This window comes from Somniosus microcephalus, chromosome 14 (genome assembly GCF_052327205.1).
Source record: "Somniosus microcephalus isolate GS21.2 chromosome 14, FLI_Smic_1.0, whole genome shotgun sequence".
NCBI lineage: Eukaryota > Metazoa > Chordata > Chondrichthyes > Squaliformes > Somniosidae > Somniosus > Somniosus microcephalus.
The window spans coordinates 2,358,763-2,379,148 of NC_141000.1; the positions used below are offsets into that span (position 1 = coordinate 2,358,763).

At 45.9% G+C, this 20,386-nt stretch overlaps 1 protein-coding gene across 3 annotated transcripts in view; it reads right to left on the reverse strand.

Moving 5' to 3' along the window:
- The window catches only part of LOC147107260 (uncharacterized), a 29,129-nt gene extending 9,062 nt beyond the window's left edge, over window positions 1-20,067 (reverse strand). For 2 of the 3 annotated variants that reach the window (XM_086006121.1, XM_086006119.1), the window contains exons 1-7: window positions 20,002-20,067; window positions 18,540-18,830; window positions 15,407-15,427; window positions 13,744-13,995; window positions 12,107-12,196; window positions 9,752-9,823; window positions 7,117-7,182 (exon numbers count right to left, since the gene is read on the reverse strand). In XM_086006121.1, coding sequence (XP_085862247.1) covers window positions 7,117-7,182; window positions 9,752-9,823; window positions 12,107-12,196; window positions 13,744-13,995; window positions 15,407-15,427; window positions 18,540-18,830; window positions 20,002-20,032 — 823 coding nt within the window. In that variant the 5' untranslated portion in view covers window positions 20,033-20,067. The remainder of the gene's footprint in view (window positions 1-7,116; window positions 7,183-9,751; window positions 9,824-12,106; window positions 12,197-13,743; window positions 13,996-15,406; window positions 15,428-18,539; window positions 18,831-20,001) is intronic. The other variant, XM_086006120.1, reaches the window with a different exon arrangement.
- Between the last annotated feature and the right edge of the window lie 319 nt (window positions 20,068-20,386).

Here is a 20,386-nt window from a genome sequence, read left to right on the forward strand (position 1 = left end):
GGTAACCCACTAGTTACTGCCTGCCACTCGGAAAAAGACCCGTTTATTCCAACTCTTTGCTTCCTGTCTGCCAACCAGTTCTCTATCCAAGTCAGTACCTTACCCCCAATCCCATGTGCTTTAACTTTACATGCTAATCTCTTACGCGGGACCTTATCGAAAGCCTTCTGAAAGTCCAAATACACCACATCCACTGGTTCTCCCTTATCTATTCTACCAGTTACATCCTCAAAAAATTCCAGTAGATTAGTCAAGCACGATTTACCTTTTGTAAATCCATGTTGACTTTGTCCGATCCTGTCACTGTTTTCCAAGTGCTCTGCTATTACATCTTTTATAATGGACTCTAGCATTTTCCCCACTACCGATATCAGGCTTACCGGCCTATAATTCCCAGTTTTCTCTCTACCACCTTTTTTAAATAGTGGGGTTACATTAGCTACCCTCCAATCCATGGGAACTGTGCCAGTGTCTATAGAATTTTGGAAGATGACCAGCAATGCATCTACCATTTCTAGGGCCACTTCCTTAAGTACCCTAGGATGTAGATTATCAGGCCCTGGGGATTTATCGGCCTTCAATCCCATCAATTTCCCTAACACCATTTCCCTACAAAAACCGATTTCATTCAGTTCCTCCCTCTCATTAGACCCTATGTTCCCCGACATCTCTGGGAGGTTATTTGTGTCCTCCTTTGTGAAGACAGAACCAAAGTATGTATTTAATTGGTCAGCCATTTCTTTGTTCCCCATTATATGTAAGCCATTATAGACCATCAGTATATGGGTAAATTAATTATAGAACATCAGTATATTGGTAAATAAGCCATTATAAACTGCAATTACCTTGGTAAATAAACCATTATTGACAAATATATGGGTAAGTAAACCATTATATACAGTAGGTGCTTATGTAAATGTCGTATTAATCGACTGTAAACTCCATGATGATCCAGAAAGCCAGAAAGAAAGTTAATGACTCAGTGATTTTCACTCTGGGTCAAACAGGAGGAATGTTCAAATATTTAAGAAATGGTTTAAATGGTCAAGCCATCCCAGCATTCCTTTCGTCTAGCATTTTGTGTTAAAGTAAATGTGGGGGAAGTGACATCTTAAACTTTTCTCTTCTTATGAACAACAGACAGTTTGGAAACGCAAGGCACAGAATGGAAACACCCAGGTCAAGAAAAAAGGCTCATACCCTGATAACAGACTAGCTGCCAAGACACTAGATACCACAGTAGCAGATAAACATCTGGCCTATGCACTTACTGTATTATAAACAAAGCTTGTAGCACAAAGACAAGGGCTGAAAAGATTAGAAGCTGGGTAAACACCAAAAAATGTGGCCTCAGCTAAACGGGCAACCTACGTAAGGATGTATTCGAGTATAATAGAACCTGTTTCCCCTTTAAGGCTGAGCATTCTTGGAGTGGTCAGGAGCCATGCAGCATGACTGGACGGCCTGGAGGTGACCACTCGCGACCTGGCAAACCAGGCTGTGTGGTGCTCCTGGGGGTCGGAGCACTCTCAGGGTCAGTCAGAATCCACAGGCATCCTGGAGCCGAAAGTGATGCCTCCGGGCCTGGGAACCAGGTTCTATTATTTGCATATCATGTCCTTTAATATAACACTGTAGGACAGTTATATAAAACATCATAATACCAGTCAATGTTATAAAGCTTATTATAAAAACTACTGTGTGAATCATAAGCGGGGTTATTGCCACCAGACTAGCAACCCTTTCTTTCGACGGTAACCACGGAGTAAAATCCGCTAACAGTGGTGTCTCCTGGGTGGGCACGAGTTAAAGATTTGGAGATAACAGGTGTTAATAGATCGACTGGTTTCCGATGGGAAGCAAGCCTAAAATAGGAAGGGGAAGGAGGGGGTCAATTGGTTGTGACCGAGTTATTGAAAGGTAGCCAACTCCTCAGGTGCCCCCAAGCCTAAAATAGGGAGTTGCCTCTCAAGATTGAGAGCATAGCATGACGAGTGCACCGGCAGGGATCTGCTCTCTGATCCAGAGCCTGGAAATTCAATTAGAACAAAACACCCGATCAGAGAGCGACTGCATCAAACAGTTCAAAACCCAATTCGAAAAAAGAACAACGAAAGCACAACCTTAGCCATGTCAGTAGATTATCTTCAACCCAAGGCGCAAGAAAATTAACAGCAAAGCCGAGCAGCAGGGTTTAAATAAATGTTTAAACAAAAGATATGGGAGTTAACCAAGCCTTAAAGCAGGCCCTCAAACAACAGGGGAACCGACATAGAACTGGAGACATGGCAGACCCAGATACACACGGTCAAAAGAAAACGCAGGAGCTGGAGGAGAGTTTAAAATTGTGACAGTGTGTGTGAATGTTTGCGGACCGATGAATGTTTAACAGCTATAAGCAGTTTAACCCTCTGTAGTCTTGTCTTTGATGATTGGAAGCATTTTAATCAATGCATTTTCTGTATGAGTATGCTGTTTTAAGTTTGTTAATTGTTTTCTGTATGTATGTATACACGTGTATTGTTCTTGAGATACTTTGAGTCATGTTTTTGGTTTTGAACTGATTTAAACTGTGAATATTCCAGGCTCACGACCTAAACATACAATGGGCTTAACCCTTTCTGCTGACAGCTGTTTTTAATTCATCAAGCAACAACCTTTGCACTGCTGATTGTAAATTTATGTATTGGCCATTATTACATTTTAAGTTTCTTCAGTTGAGTGGATATTTCTCCACAGTGACAGGAGGAAATGGCATGAATTGACAAATTAACCCTCTCGAGCAGAGCCACAATCGATTCTCTGCTTTGCTTTTCTTTTCTAGCAGGGGAGCATGGTTTTCGGGACTGCATGAATATTGATGATGCAGGATTACTGAAATTAGTTCTTTGACATAAAAATGGCTTCAGAGTTACAAAATTACCTTTTCAAAATGTTGGTGCAGCAAGAGATCCAGTACCTTATCTGCAGATATCGTCAGACATCAAATGTCGCAATGGTGTGGTGACTATTTGGACTAACGGTTTGCCTTTCAAAGGCTTGTCCTTAACCCATTCAGGGTCATTTCTTATCTTCCGAGACAGAGTGCTCGAGTGGGGAGATGTGCGTGTTACCATTGCAAGCACTTCTGTCTCTAATGTAAAACCACCAAGCCTCGGCATCATTTGTTTCAGAAATTGGAATTGATAAAAATAATTTGATACAAGTTGCTGTCTCAAGCACTCGAGAAGGGAACATTAACCTGAAGTTTAAGGGAATAATCAAATTTTCATTAAAAGCAACTGGTGGAAAGCAGTCTAGGTGGTCCTGCCCATTGTTGTGTATCAAGGAAGAAAGTTTTAGGAAATAAAATTGACTACTGACAAGTCCTGTCAGTCCAATAACATTGGTCCTTGGATTTTGGAACATTTTCTATGATAAAATAGTCTCAGGCACAATATTTTGGGAAAGAAGGTGGAGAAAGAAAGAGATCTGGGCGTTCTAGTGCATACATCTTTAAAGGTACATGAGCAATGCTGTGAGTCGATAGCTGAGCAAATAGGGTATTGGGTGTATTCATAGGACAATTGAGTATAAAACAAAGCATACTATTTTGTCCTTGTACAAGACCTTAGTCATATACTATGGAATACTGTGTCCACTTTTGGTCTCCTCACATGGTGGGTGATATTGAGGCTTGGGAAAGGGTACAGAGGAGGGCCACTAGACTAATTCCCAGTTTAAAACATCTCCGTTATCAAGATAGGCTTGGGACTCTACACTTTAGAGAAGCGTAGACTATGGGGGGTGATCTGATTGTCTTATAAAGCTCAATGAAGGGAATAGATTGTGTTCCAGTTGACAGTTTGTTCCAATTAAATAGGTTAGGGAGGACCAGGGGTCACAATTTTAAGTTGTACAAGGTCAGATCGCGGTTCGATGTCAGGAGGTAGTTCTTTTCCCAGAGAATAGTGAACCTCTGGAACAGGCTGCCGGCTCGTGTGGTGAACGCTGATTCGCTGAATTCCTTCAAGCGGGAGCTGGACCTGTTTCTGGCTGGGTTGGAGATCACCTCGTACAGAAGATGGGCACTGCAGGGAATTCAGGGCCACAGTGATCTCCTGGACTAGTTTCCATCGCCAAGCTGGGTCGCAGAGGAATTTCCCAGATTTTCCCCCCCAAATTGGCCTGGGTTTTTTAATCTGTTTTTTAGTCTCTCCCAGGAGATCACATGGAGTGGGGTGGAGTGTATATATTGTGATACACAAGGTATCACAATTGTGGGGGAAGTGATTGAAGAGGCAAGATAGAAACAAGAAAATTACACCATTAAACGGAATTTTCCTAACCTAGTGAAAGTCAGGAAAGTGAAGGTGAGAATAGTAAATATGTAGCTTTCTCTTGGAGATGTTTGTGTCCTTGCCTATGAACAATAAGAAAACTGAAATAACAACAGAAAACGCTGGAAAAACTCAGCAGGCCGGGCAACATCCGTGGAGAGAGAAACAGAGTTAACGTTTCAGGTCGAAGACCCTTCGTCAGAACTGCATTTGATCATGATCTGTTGATAAGATCACCCGATAGCCCAAGAATGGCTTGTATCGGATGTCACGTGTGGCATGATATTGGGATATCGATGTGTGCGTGCAAAGACAAGGCAACTAGCATGCGGAAATGCATGGTGAAGATGCACTGAAGAACGGGTCTCAGACATGCTTGACAACAGCACAACATGAAATGGTTAACGTGGCTCAGGAGAGGTGAGACAGCTTTTTAAATCATTAAGGCACTGAAGCATGCGGCATGGAAAAACTAACTAATTAATGAAAAAATCAGTATAGAGTTAAACACACTGATGCCTGTCAGAGGGATTGAAATTGAAGTTGAAGTGGAGAGTGACATAGAATTTGGATTGGAACAATTGAGAGCTGGAGAATCTTTTAAGTCCATCATTTTTTGATAATATGGTGCACTAGCTTTCTGTGCAATGCATTATGATCTCTGTCTGTATCATGATATACAGAATTTCCAAATGAAACTTAACTAGTTATGACAGACCATTATAAACCTGTGAGAGCACAGAGCTGGGAGTATCTGCTAAATGGAGTGGCAGAAATTTGGGGAGAGTGGGAATTCATTGGTAAGTAGTATAGATAGCGTGTTATCAACCTGAAATTTAACAATGTTCTTACTTTAAAACTGCACGTCAGTGGCAGTTAAAAAGTGTTAACAGTCAATCAGCTGTAAGTGGATACAAAAGCAAAATACTGCGGATGCTGGAAATCTGAAATAAAAACAGAAAATGCTGGAAATACTCAGCAGGTCAGGCAGCATCAGTGGGGAGAGAAACAGAGTTAACGTTTCAGGTCGATGTCCCTGTGTGTGTGTCTGCTAAACAGAGTGGCAATGGGAATTTGATGCAGAAGGAGGTGCTATATGCTTTAAACCAAGGGGCAACAGTAAATTAATAAAGAATCCGAGTGGCGTCTATTCAAAATCCAGGCACGTACAACTCCACGTGTTCCTAACACCATCCATCAACCACATGGGATTCCACTCAATCTACATGCAGCTTGTGTCTAACCACCAGCGAGGAATCATGCCGTTGAATACCCACTGCCAGCCTATCAGGATGCAGTCATTCTACGTCAATTTACCGTGCCCCCTCCCATGGTTTTTTGGTACCCAGCGAGTGAAGGGTTGGCCCTTAGGTGACCAGGGTTACTCCCGACTGCTTCCAGGACCCCTTTGTGGCAAAACAAAGATCCAGTGGGGGCTCGGCTCCAGCAGATCGAGCATACTGATGTGCCTCAATAATTCCGAGACCCGATGTTAGCGAAACAAAACAAGGCTTTTATTAACTTAGAAAGTAACACGTAAGAGAGAGAGGTATCTTCCTTCTGGAGACTGAGGCCAGACTGAGCTAGCTTACAAAAGGGGCCAGGTATGGGCGGAGCCCTACACACAGCACATTCCAGCACATTCCAATAAACAATACAATGAGGACTGGGGGAAGGGAAATGACACTGAAACCGACCACAGTCACAGGCAGTGATGAATGGAATATTTCATCACACATACCTTTGGCACTCTGATGGATTGAGGGGGGTGGGCCTTCAGTCTATCTGGCCAAAGCTTCAAGGATCATCGTGCTCTGCTGCATAACCCATTCGCCATTCAGAGGGCGTCCACATGTGACCCTGGAGCAGGTGGAGGCTGCACAGGGTGCAGTGGTGTGTGTACTCGCACCATGGCCAGAGCCTACCACTAGACCTGGACAGAGGAAATCCTCTCGAGTTCCCTCGCACACATCTCTCGCCACATCTTTCTGTTTGTCTTTGAACAAATATTCTCAGCAATACTAATTCCCCGCCCTCTCTATCTATAAGCTATGGTAGAGCCGCCATCACCCTAAGGACTGCAGGTTCTAGGAGAAGGCCCCTTTCTCAGGGAAACTAGGGATGGGCAGTCAATTTCCACATCCCGAGAAAAAATGAAGCCAGCCTCTCCTCTGCCAAGCTCATGTTGACTGTCAGCTTGGCTCAGTTGGTAGCCTTTTCACCTGAGTCGGATAATTGTGGGTTCAAGTCACACTTCAAGAGTCAAGCACATAAAGAAATAGGAACTTGCATTTCTATAGCGCCTTTCATGACCTCAGGACGTCCCAAAGCGCTTTACAGCCAATTAAGTAGTTTTTGAAGTGTAGTCACTGTTGTAATGCGGGAAATGCGGCAGCCAAATATGCGCACAGCAAGCTCCCACAAACAGCAATGTGATAATGACCAGGTAATGTTTTTAGGTGTTGGTTGAAGGATAAATACTGGTCAGGACACCGGGGATAACTCCCCTGCTCTTCTTTGAAATAGTGCCATGGGATCTTTTACGTCCACCTGAGAGAGCAGACGGGGCCTCGGTTTAGCTTCATCCAAAAGACGGCACCTCCGACAGTGCAGCACTCCCTCAGTACTGCACTGGAGTGTCAGCCAAGATTATGTGCTCAGGTCTCTGGAGTGGGGCTTGAACCCACAACCTTCTGACTCAGAGGGGAGAGCACCCCTCCCACCCTCCCCAGCCTCCTTCTTTGCCCCGCCTCCTACAGCAACTTGTGAGAACATGTACACCCTGCCACGAACAAACCTTGCTCTATTTGTTGCAGCTGAATTTCTTCACCAAATCCACACTTCAGCTTCAAATCTTGCAACACTGAAAGACATTAAATAAAAGATAAATTCCAGAGATGCAGGCTGTCAGTGACTGTGGTTATTGTTTGTGTCAAATGCAAAAAGTTATAGAAGATGACAGTTTAACAATTTCAGTCCTAAATATGAGTCTTTGCAGGGTGCAGACTCAATAACTCACAGATTAATGACAGACTCGATAACTCACACAGATTAATGACAGACTCGATAACTCACACAGATTAATGACAGACTCGATAACTCACACAGATTAATGACAGACTCGATAACTCACACAGATTAATGACAGACTCGATAACTCACACAGATTAATGAGACTCGATAACTCACAGATTAATGAGACTCGATAACTCACAGATTAATGACAGACTCGATAACACACAGATTAATGACAGACTCGATAACTCTCAGATTAATGACAGACTCGATAACTCACAGATTAATGACAGACTCGATAACTCACAAGGTAATCACACCGAGTTGGCCACAGAAGGAATGGCTCAGCAGTTTATTGCCCCAAACTTCAAAACACTTCTTCCCCAGTCACTTCCTACTAACGTGGGACTTAGGATGGTAGAAGAAACAAAGACGTTGCATTCATAAAGCACCTCATCGTATCTTCAGGATGTCCCAAGGCACTTCACAACCAACAGACTTGCTCGAAGTGCTGTCACTGTTATTTTGAAGCTAAAATGGTGTCCAATTTACACACAAACACTGAATGAATCAACAAGCAGTCAACCTGTGTTAGGTGGTGTTGATGGAGGATGGAGAGAGAGAACTCTTCCTCAGAATCCTGGGATCTTTTACATTGTTCTAAAGAAGCAGACATGACCTGCCTTGGACATTCTGCCCTTCTAGTTCTTCCAATGCTGAATGTTCCCTCCTTCCCCATCACTGGCTGAGCCATCATTCCTCGATCCTACTCTGGAATTCTCTCCCAAAACCCTTCCTCTGTTACAATTCCCTTCAAATTCCTCCTGAAAACCTACCCGAGTTGTCACCTCAGGCCGATCCTGCTCTTGCCTTACACTGGACAGCACAATGCTGCTGGGTATTTTCTAACTAAAAAGGCAAAACAGGAATTCAAGTCGTTGTTGAATTTTATAAAATTTGCATATATTGTTGTGGCACCCGGAATGTGATGGGAATTCATGTGCGAGACTTCAAACCCCAAATCCCATCTCCACCTCGCAACCTTTCCTGCCTCTGCCCTTCCCCCACCAAAACCCTGCTCTACTCCTTCGTTAGGAGTTGGATATATTTCTTAAGGCTAAAGGGATCAAGGGATATGGAGAGAAAGCAGGAACAGGGTACTGAATTTGGATGATCAGCCATGATCTCATTGAATGACGGAGCAGGCTCGAGGGGCCGAATGGCCTACTCCTGCTCCTATCTTCTATGTTTCTATGTCACCCTCAGGCTTCCAACAAACAGGATCCGTCCTACTGACGAATACAACTCGCCCAGGGCTCCAATTCCCACATCACCCCGTGTCGGCTGTGGCTCGCCTCCGAGTCACAAGGTTGTGGGTTCAAGTCCCACTCCAGAGACTTGAGCCCATAAAGCTAGGCTGGCCCTCCGGTGCAGTGCTGAGGGAGTGCTGCACTGTCAGAGGTGCCGTGTTTTGGATGAAACGCTAAACCGAGGCCCCCATCTGCCCTCTAAGGTATTATTTTGAAGGGCAGGGGCGTTCTCCCTGGTGTCCTGGCCAGTATTTATCCCTCAACAACACCTGCTGTTTCTGGGAGCTTGTTGTGCTCAAATTGGCTGCCGTGTTTCCTACATTACAACAGTGACTACACGTCAAAAAATACTTCATTGGCTGTAAAGCACTTTGGGACGTCCTGAGGTGAAAGGCGCGATAGAAATGCAAGTCTTTCTTTCTTGCCAATCTCCATTGGCTTCCCACCTCCCAACAAATTCAATCCAAAATTCATACCCTCATTTATAAACCTCCACATCCCCTCCAGCCTGACATACTTGGTGGCTTCTGCTCATCTGACTCTTGTGTCCTTTGCCACAGCCTTTACTCCACCTTTGGCACCAGGGCCTTTGGCTGTCAGGGCCCCACACTCACACTCCAACCCTCCCATCCCCCCACTCCATCTTCAAAAGCCATCTCACTGACGGAGCCTTCAGTCAATTCAATTCAATTCAATTCAAATTGCTTTATTGGCATGACAAGGTACATCTTATGTTGCCAAAGCATCGAAAAAACATTCATGGTTGTACACAAAAATACAGATCTATCCATAGAGTGTATAAACAGATATATCCCTGAGTGTATAAATATACATTCATATAATTTGTATATACACTTTTCTTATATTTAGTTGTTGTCCCTCTGTTTATGGCAAGCTGTAACATAGTGTGCCGCTAAGGTTACACAGTTTCTCTCTTCCCCTAGTAGGTATGGGAGTTTTTGGTTGTCATTCAAATTTCTGAATTCCAGGCATATTTTTGTGAATTTGGTGAATTTTCACCATTCCCAATTCTTCCCCCACCAATGTCACAGCACCGAAGGCATTGGGAGAAAGTCTCGACTACGACCCAGGAACGACTGTACTCACACGAAGAGACTGGCTGTGTTTCCTCTTGTGGAGCAGGAACGTGAGACGATAACGAGGGTGGATGTTCTGTATCTGCAAAGGAAGGAGCGAGAGCTGCTAGCTACACAAACACACACAGTGCAACAGAGCAATTATAACACAAAGAACCGGCCATCTTTACCGAGCACGCACCCTCCTTCATGGAAAGCTTCATTCACAGGGAATGTTTCCGTCGGAATTCGACATACACGTCAGACAATTGACTTGGAATTATGGGAGCTGTCCTACGTAATGGATCCCATTAAATGCCTCCTTTCTGGTGCCCGGTCAGTTATTTTATTTCTCAGGAGTTGTGTCATTTCACAAAGAGATGCAGCAATCCCTGGCCGTCAGGCCGTATGTGAAAGCAACACAAGGAGGTGACAGGAATTCCTCGAGTTTAGCAGGTCGAGGGGCAATCGCACTGAGGTGTGCTGAAAGGATTCAATGGGGCAAATACAGAGAAACTATTTACTCTGGTAGGGGAGTCCAGAACAAGGAGGAACAATCTTAAAATCAGTGAAATCAGGAAGCACTTCTTCACACACAGGGTAGTGGAAATCTGGAACTCGCTCCTTAAAAGGCTGTGGATGCTAGGGGCCAATTGGAGCTTTCAAAGACTGAGATCGAGAGATTATAGTCAGGCAAGGCTCTCGAGGGACATGGAGCGAAGGTGGGTAAATGGGGATGCAGTACAGATCAGCCATTATCTAATTGAATGGCAGAACAAGCTCAAGGGGTTGCATGGCCTCCTCCTCTACATATACTGACAGACAAAAACTCTTCCTTCCATTGGAGAAGGGTCTCAGCTCTGTACAGCAGGACTGAGACTGGGAAGAGATTGTGACTTCAACCCATATCCTACCACTCCGTTCCCCCTCACCCTTGGGAACACTCCCCCTCTTTCCCCCCCGCCCCTTGGGACACTCTCCCTCCCCCCTCAGGGACACTCCCTCTCTCCACCCCCCCACCACCCCTCAGGACACTCCCCCTCTCCCGACCCGACCTCCCCCCCGCCCCACCCCCCAGGACACTCCCTCCCCCCGCCAAACCCCTCTGGGACACTCCCTTCCACCCCATACTCTCCCTCTCCCCCAACTCAAGGTCATTCCCTCCCCTCCTCCCCCACCCCCCACTCAGGGACGGTCCCTTTCTCCTCCCCCTCCCTCCCACCCCACAGGTGATGCTCTCTCGGTGCGCCACCCCGCCCCCGGGGTTGCTCCCTCTCTCCCCCCGTCCCCGGGGTTGCTCCCTCGGCCCCCGGGGTTGCTCCCTCTCTCCCCCGTGAACACTCTCTCCCTCCGCCTCCGTGAACACACTCTCTCTCCCCCCGCTCCCCGTGGACATTCTCTCTCGCTCTCCCTCCGCCCCCTGTGGACACTCTCGCTCTCTCTCTCCCCCCCCGTTGCTCCCTCTCTCCCTCCGCCCCCCGTGGACACTCTCTCTCTCGCTCTCCCCCTCTTGGGCACAGATACTCTTTTCAATGTTCTGCCCAACCCTCAGGTTTATAATTTATGAGCTCAGCGGGAGCTCGTATCAAGGGCTAACCGTTAGTGGATGCTGCCTTGAACCCACGAGCTTCTGACTCAGAGGTGGGAATGCTGCCACTGAGACGCAGCAGAGTAGCTTAAATTGAATTTGAACTTCACCAAATTCAGTGTGGAGAATGCTGAATGTAGACAGATAGTGATAACAGAAGCTCAGCAACTTCCCAACTGGAATATCTTCCAGACTGGATAATCTGAGAGACACGGGTATAACTGGAGAGATCAAAAAGAGTTTGCAAGTTATACCATTGCCTTCTGTTGGACTCTAGTGTTGTTTGAGGCCAGTGAAAGATGCACAACTGTTGCAGTGAGCATCACCGTGACCTGTGATTAGAACCAATACCTCACCGTGGGGCAGTGAGCATCACCGTGACCTGCGATTAGGGCCAATACCTCATCGTGGGGCAGTGAGTATCACTGTGACCTGCGATTAGGGCCAATACCTCACCGTGGGGCAGTGAGTATCACCGTGACCTGCGATTAGGGCCAATACCTCACCGTGGGGCAGTGAGTATCACCGTGACCTGAGATTAGAACCAATACCTCACCGTGGGGCAGTGAGCATCACCGTGACCTGCGATTAGGACTAATACCACACCGTGGGGCAGTGAGTATCACCGTGACCTGCGATTAGGGCCAATACCTCACCGTGGGGCAGTGAGCATCACCGTGACCTGCGATTAGGGCCAATACCTCACCGTGGGGCAGTGAGCATCACCGTGACCTGCGATTAGGGCCAATACCTCACCGTGGGGCAAACACAATGTGGCACTTTCTGTAAATCACTAACCCTGATGTTGTCGGAGGTTTTGTCTGGAACCAGCTCCCCTACCTTGCAGTGGCTGAATGGAAAACGACGGCTCCCTCTCATAAATAGCTGCTGTAGATAGAGAACTAAAATTATTCACAAACTTCCCAGATTGGGTTCAAAGCTACACTGATTCAAACATGGCGATGTGGTTAATGACATCACCCACCTCAGAGATAGGCCGAAGCTTCAGTGACATCACCCACCTCAGGGATAGGCCGAAGGTTCAGTGACATCACCCACCTCAGGGATAGGTCAAAGGTTCAGTGACATCACCCACCTCAGGCTGAATGTTCAGTGGCATAGAATCATAGAATGGTTACAGTTCAGAAGGAGGCCATTTGGCCCATCGAGCCCGTGCCGGCTCGCTGCAAGAGCACTTCAGCTAGTCCCACTCCCCCACCCTTTCCCTGTAGCCCTGCAAATTTTTTTCCTTCAGTTACTTATCCAATTCCCCTTTGAAAACCATGATTGAATCTGCCTCCACCTCCCTGTCGGGCAGTGCATTCCAGATCCTAATCACTCGCTGCGTAAAAAAGATTTTCCTCGTGTCGCCTTTGGTTCTTTTGCCAATCACCTTAAATCTGTGTCCTCTGGTTCTTGACCCTTCCACCAATGGGAACAGTTTCTCTCTATCTACTCTGTCTAGACCCCTCATGATTTTGAACACCTCTATCAAATCTCCTCTCAACCTTCTCTGCTCCAAGGAGAACAACCCCAGCTTCTCCAGTCTATCCACGTAACTGAAGTCCCTCATCCCTGGAATCATTTTCGTCAATCTTTTCTTCACCCTCTCTAAGGCCTTCACACCCTTCCTAAAGTGCGGTGCCCAGAATTGGACACAGTACTCCAGTTGAGGTCAGACCAGTGTTTTATAAAGGTTCATCATAACTTCCTTGCTTTTGTACTCTGCCTCTATTTATGAAGCCAAGGATCCCGTAAGCTTTTTTAACCACTTTCTCAACCTGCCCTGTCACCTTCAACGATTTGTGCACATATACCCCCAGGTCTCTCTGTTTATGCACCCCCTTTAGGATTGTACCCTTTAGTTTATATTGTCTCTCCTTGTTCTTCCTACCAAAATGTATCACTTTGCACTTTTCTGCGTTAAATTTCATCTGCCACATGTCCGTCCATTCCACCAGCCTGGCTATGTCCTCTTGAAGTCTATCACTATCTTCCCAACCTCACCCACCTCAGGGATAGGCCGAAGGTTCAGTGACATCACTCACCTCAGGGATAGGCCAACGGTTCAGTGACATCACACACCTCAGGGATAGGCCGAAGGTTCAGTGACATCACACACCTCAGGGACCATGTGACTGTATAGTGACGTTGCCTATAGGCACTTCCTGGGTTAATGACCTGGCAAACAATGCCCAAAAGTCTAAGAACTGGCAGTTAAACCTTTAATAGCAACAACATTTTTTTTTGGTTTAGGTCATTTGTGAGAACTCAAGAAAATAACTTACTTTATGACGCACATTTAACATTCAAAGTCTGTAACAATTGACTCTGCACTGTGACTATTTCATGCAACATTTACTTGGTGATGATACTCTTCCTTCTGTGACCCCAGACTAACGTACACTAAACCAAACGATGAAGCATGCCCTCACCATCAATGTCGTCTGCCAGGATTGTGTCCTCTTCGTGTAGAGCTTCGTAGAGTCTCCGGCAGGAATGCTCTCCTTTCTGTAGGCAAATGTTAATCAACCGCTGGGCTTGACAGTAAAGAGTCGTCTCCCCCTGCACAATGTCTAGTTCGTACTGCGAGATCATTTCACTGGAGAATAACCTCATTGCGATAGGAGTAACCAGGTGCCCAAGCCGTTGACACAGAACATTTGCCTGTTTTTGTAGTTTCTGCTCTACAGGGATATAAAATTTACCCAAGTTACAGTCTTATTTACACTAATTTTATTCCCTCTCCAAGTGGTTCTCTACATAGCCATCACCGCAAGGGCTCCTCGCATGGTCTATTCTACACGAGATGTATCATCGATTGGTTCCACTCATCAATTATACAATGGATGTCCCACAGTGGCCAGCAGTGGCGGAAAGCCGCGATCGTATCGTGTGACACCCCACAATTCCCTCGGCAGAGCACGCACAAGACCACAGAACAGAGACAGGCCGACTCTTCCCGCAGGTCCCCCGCATCCTGGAATCTGTGGATGGTTACCTCTAGACTCGTCTATTCCAATATACTCTCCTGGCTGACCTTCCACCTTGCATCTCTTTAACCAAGCTTTTGATCACCTGACCTAATATCTCCTTTTGTGGCTCGGTGTCAAATTTTGTCTGATAAAACTCCCATGATGCGCCTTGGGACGTTTTACTATGTTATCATAGAATCTTACAGCACAGGAGGAGGCCATTCGGCCTGTTGTCGCTGTGCTGGATCTTTGAAAGCTGTCCAATTTAGTTCCACACCCCAGCTTTCTCCCCATAACCCTGCAAATTAGTTCTCTTCAGGTACATGTCCAATTGCCTTTTGATAGTTCCTCTGGAGTCTGATTCCACCACCGTTCCAGATCTTCACAACCCTCTGTGTGAAAACATTTCGCCCATTTCCCCTCTGGTTCTTTTGCCAATTATTTTAAATCTATGACTTCTGGGTACTGACTTGCTTTCCAAAGGAAACAGTTTCTCCTTACTTGCTCTATCAAAACCCCTCATAATTTTGAACGCCTCTGTTAAATCTCTCCTTAACCTCCTCTACTCTAAGGAGAACAATCCCATCTTCTCCAATCTCTCCACATCACTGAAGTCCCTCATCCCTGGTATAATTCTGGTAAACCTGCTCTGCACCCTCTCCAAGCCCTTGAGCTCTTTCCTAAAGTGTGGTGCCCAGACTTGTACACAATACTCCAGCTGAGGCCTAACAAGTGATTTGTAAATGTTTAGCATGACTTCCTTGCTTTTGTATTCAGTGCCCATATTTACAAAGCCAAATATCCCATACGCTTTCTTAATCACCTTATTAACTTGCCCTGCCACCTTCAAATATTTGCGAATATGTGTTGAAGGCGCTATATAAATGCAAGTTGTTGTTGTTGATGGTGGTGGTGAGACTCTATTAGCTGAACCACAGAAATGCCACATCTCTTCCGTTGTTTCAGCTTTTTAAATATGGCAAAATACCCACCTTAAAGTTCAGATCAGCACCGGGATCAGAAGCTGCAGCCGCAGACATGAGCTCAACACCACAAGCCAAGACACATCTTTACTCACGTTAACTTATTCCTACAGTTTGAGCGAGGAGGTAAGATGACATACCTGTTGGTTCACGTTTGATACCTGTAAACATAGAAAACACATTCTCAAATCAAATCAGCTCGTAATGAACTCTGTTACAATTTACTTTCTGAGCTCAGAAACCAGACAGCCTGGCTGTGTTGGCTTCGCAAGATGCTGAGTGTTAGGAAAATCACAAGGACAGGTCTGAGGTGCTAATTGGCTACAGGTTTTACATTGCAGGACAAACACATGTGGCATTGTCAAAGATTAACTACACATTTAATGTTGATAAGGGGAATGCAGCCTTTTGTTTCAGTATAACCTCAAAGGAGTTTCGATTGTGCTTCTGTAGGAAGCCTGCTTTACCTGAGCTTCCTGCCGAGGAATGAGGTGAATTTCAATCTGCGCCATATTTCACAGAGTAAGGAATGAGCTTCTGTTTGAATGTTCATGTATCGGGAGAAAGTGAGTGGAGCCTTTATTATTTGATGTATCGAGGAGGATAATGAAACGTATGATTACCTTTTTCATACGGTACTGTTTACTTACTTTTTCTTATGTAAATAAAAGCATCTGTTGATTTGGAGTCTTGGTCTGATACAAGGCACTTTCAGTCTGCTTTTCAAAGAGCGGGTAATGACATGATGGAACATGAGACATTCTAGTAGCTGATGGACAGAGTAAGTGTCCTCTGCTGCAATTCCTGGACCTCACTAGCATTTAGCTAGGTTCTGGGCAGGTTACGGCACACTCTGGATCGTAGGGGATGCAAGGTCCGCTTATGGAATTGGCCAGTGAGGCTGACCCAAGAACGTGACAGTGACGGCAACAGTGTGGGATTTGAATACCAGACGTAGAACCAAATTTAACATATTCTATAGTTGGTTAGAAGCAGGAGTTACCCGGGGCGGGAGAAAGCATGACGAAGTCGTGACACAGGAACTAAGTATGACAACAGGAAGTGTATGCAGATACAAGATTTTTAAAGATAGATAAGAATGATATAAAACAAAAGAAACCTCAGGAGTACAGGTGTACACCAATTGCAACAATTTAAATTTAAAAAACATCTGTCCTGTACTGCCATTTAAACTGAGGCACTTTGTATATGACACGACCTGTAATCAACAGGTCTAGCTCACCAGCCAGAAATTCCTGGACGGAAATGTGGCGGATTTCAATTTTTTTTAAATGGTCTGTTTCCCTTTAATTGTTGTTGTTGTGATCTGGAACGCTCTGCCTGAAAGGGCAGTGGAAGCAGATTCAATGACAACTTTCAAAAGGGAATTGGATAAATAATTAAAAAGGAGAAATGTGCAGGGTTATGGGGCAAGAGCAGGAGAGTGGGACTAATTGGAGAGCCTCGTTCAAAGAGCTGAATGGCCTCCAAATATGCTGCAAGAGAAAACAATTGCCACCCTCTCCTGGGGTAAAATTGGCAGAACTTCTGTTTTTCTTTTTAAGTTATTACATAGAATGTACAGCACAGAAACAGGCCATTCAGCCCAACTGCTCCGTGCTGGTGTTTCTGCTCCACAAGGGCCTCCTCCCACCATACTTCATCTCACCCCATCAACATATCCCTCTATTCCTTTCTCCCTCATGTGTTTATCTAGCTTCCCCTTAAATGTATCTCTGCTATTTGCCTCAACCACTCCCTGTGTAGTGAGTTCCTCACTCTCGCACTCTCTGAGTAAAGAATTCTTATTGGATTTATTAGTGACTATCTTATATTTATGGTAAAAGCAAAATACTGCGGATGCTGTAAATCTGAAATAAAAACCAGGAATGCTGGAAATACTCAGCAGGTCAGGCAGCATCGGTGGAGAGAGAAACAGAGTTAACGGTTCAGGTTGATGGCCTACCTGCTGAGTATTTCCAGCATTTTCTGTTTATATTTATGGCCCCTCGTTCTGGTCTCCCCCGTAAGTGGAAACATCGGGGTAGATTTTCCCGAACCTGTCGGGAAGAAGGCGGGACTTCAACTTTCGGGCTTTTGACCCGCCTACATCGACGTCCGGCCAATCCGCGCGATTTTCCCTTGATTGACCTTGTTGAGCCCGCCCAGCGGGCTCAGCAGGCCAATTAAGGGCCACCCGGCAACAGGTGATGTCACAGACTGAAATTTCATCAAGAGTTCTTGACAGATGAAATATCAGTGTCTCACAGCTGTTTGAAGCTGTGAAACACTGTCAGTCTAAGTTCTAACATGAGTCCTTCTGCACAGACTCAGTTAGAAATCTCAGCAGGACTCAAAGCTGAAGGCTGTCACTTTTCACAGATCGCAGCCGTTCAGCTTTAAGTGCCGGCTGAGTGATGGGCTCCCGACAGCTACAGGAAGAAAGGCTGTGAAGGTAAGTACAGGTAAGTAAAAGTTCTTTACACACTTTAGACACACCAAACACACTTACCTTTACACTCATGCACCCATCACTCACCTGAGCGCCAACATCGCGACCCCTCCAACTCCTTTAACCCAACGGCCCGCCTGCTCAACCTGGCGTGGTTTGGAGCCGTCGGGAAACCCACACGAAATCCCTCAAAATAGGGATTAGGCTAAAAGCTGCCTGTTAACTACCTGTTAACAGGCAGTTAATTGGCACTAATCCCTTCCCGCCTGGTTTCGGCGGGTCCCAGTGCGGGGCGGGTACCCGCCGCCCCTGAAACTTACGTGGGGCGGGGTTTTGGGCGGGATGGTGTCGGGACCCCCAAATTCGGGATTTCCCCCCCCCCCCCGCATGCCTGAAACCCCGCCTGACGGCTCCACGAAAATCTAGCCCATCTTCTCTACGTCTATCCTATCGAACCCCTTCATAATTTTAAAGACCTCTATCAGCTCATCCCTCAGCATTCTCTTTTCTAGACAAAAGAGCCCCAGCCTGTTCAGTCCTTCCTGATAGTTATACCGTCTCAGTTCTGATATCATCCTTGTAAATCATTTTTGTACCTTCTCCACTGCCTCTATATCCTTTTAGTAATATGGAGACCAGGACTGTGCACAGTACTCGGTGTGGTCTAACCAAGGTTCGATACAGGTTTAACATAACTGCTCTGCTTTTGAATTCTATCCCTCTAGAAATGGACCCCAGTGCTTTGTTTGCACTTTTTATGGCCTTATTAACCTGACATTTTAATCTGCAGTAGCCATGTTTAATCAGGACACAGAACTGACCAGTGTCCCCTGCCAGCCAGTCCTTCAGACGGGGGTAGTGATGTTTGCATCTCCTCAGGCACTCTACAAATCTCTGCACATCGTTCTCATTCATCTGAAGCTGCACGATCTCCAGCAGCTTCCTCGCTTTTTGTGGTGGGATCTTCTCAGTTCGGATTTCGTAGTAGTTCTCGTGGGTCAGAAGGTGTGAAGCGATCATTTGGTCGAGTAACGGGTCGATATTGTACAGTGCAGACACCAGGACATCGTGCGAGCTCTGGATGTGACTCTTCATGGGGTCACCATCCTTCCCTGTAGCCAAAGGACAAAGACAAAAGAAGTAACACCTTGCTCATTCTTTTCAACTTCGGTCTTCACACACAATCATCCCACCAGGAACAAATCATGGGGGACGCTGTCCTTTTAGGGAAATTTGTTCGCCTAAACCGTCACCCCCCCCCCCCCCACTCCGCTGCCTCAGTCTGAGACACTGTCCAGAGCAGACAGTGCGAGACCCGAGAGCACTGGGATATCAGAGGGAAAACAAAGTGTCAGCTCAGCTATAGGCAGCTACAGCAGAAGCGCCATTACAGCCACAGGCCAGACTGTGGGCCCATGTAGGCCCTCCCAGGCCCAGCGTCCCTCTGAACACCACCTGACTCTTGGACTAAGGGGAGGTCTATCTACCGTACCACAGCCCCCCGCCTCGTGTAGGATCGCCAGCCCTCCAGGATTGGCCTGGAGTCTCCAGGGATTGAAGATTAATCTCCGGGACACTGCTGGGAGCAAACCCGGGAGGAAAATCACAGGGGCGTTTAAAGAAAAAACATTCTTTCAACACTTTTGTTTGTTAGTTATGAAAATGTTGGAGTTGGGAAAGAAAAGGCTGTGTGACTGACAGTCAAGAATCATCCAATCAGCTAATGAAAGAGGCGTGGGAAGGCGGGGCACTGTGAGGATGGACATGTTGGGCGACCAATGGGGGGAGCGTGAGGGCGGGGCTCATGTTATTAAACCTCCAGGACTACATCCAATCAGAGTTGGCAACCCTAGCCCTGCACCTCTTTATGTCTGTTTGATTTTCTGACGTCACATTCACTGGACACCAGGAACAACCCCCCAGGTACAGGCAGGGTAAGTGCAGCAGGCACTTTCCATTTCCAGGGACAGAGGCGATTATTAGAGTTGTTGAAAATTCTGAAGGGATGGGACATAGTAAATAGAAACAGACTGTTCCCAGTGATTGAGGAATCTGGAATGAAGGGATACAAGATTAAATCTAAGAGATTTAGGAAAAATGGTCAAGATTTCAAAATGTTAACATTAAATACCGAAGGTCACAGAAATTCAAAATGTCAACAGACACGGTGAATAAAAATGATAATGAGGATGGGGAAGGAACAGTTGGATAGTTTTACTCAGTGTATTTGTCCAGTAAAGTTATGAAGAATAAGTCATTTTAAAATACAATGCACCAACTTACCTCCAAGCTGAATCCCTTCATATTGGGCCATTATTCAGGACAGCTGAAGGCAGGTTTAACCTTTCTGTAAAGATAAAAGCGAAGTGACCAAACTATGGAAATAAGAGAAAGGTACACAGGCTGCAGCCGAGCCTCTGCTCCCAGACAGAGCCGTTCGACAGTGAAGGCTTTCATTTTGTAGCCTGAGGTCAGACCCAAGCTCATCCGAGTGAAAAGAAAAAAGAAAGATTTGCATTTATATAGCGGACATCTCAAAGTGTTTACAACCAATGAAGTACTTTTGAAGTGTAGTCACGGTTGTAATGTTGGAAAGGTGGCAGCCAATTTGCGCACAGCAAGGTCCCACAAACAGTAATGTGATAATATCTGATTATCTGGTTTTTTT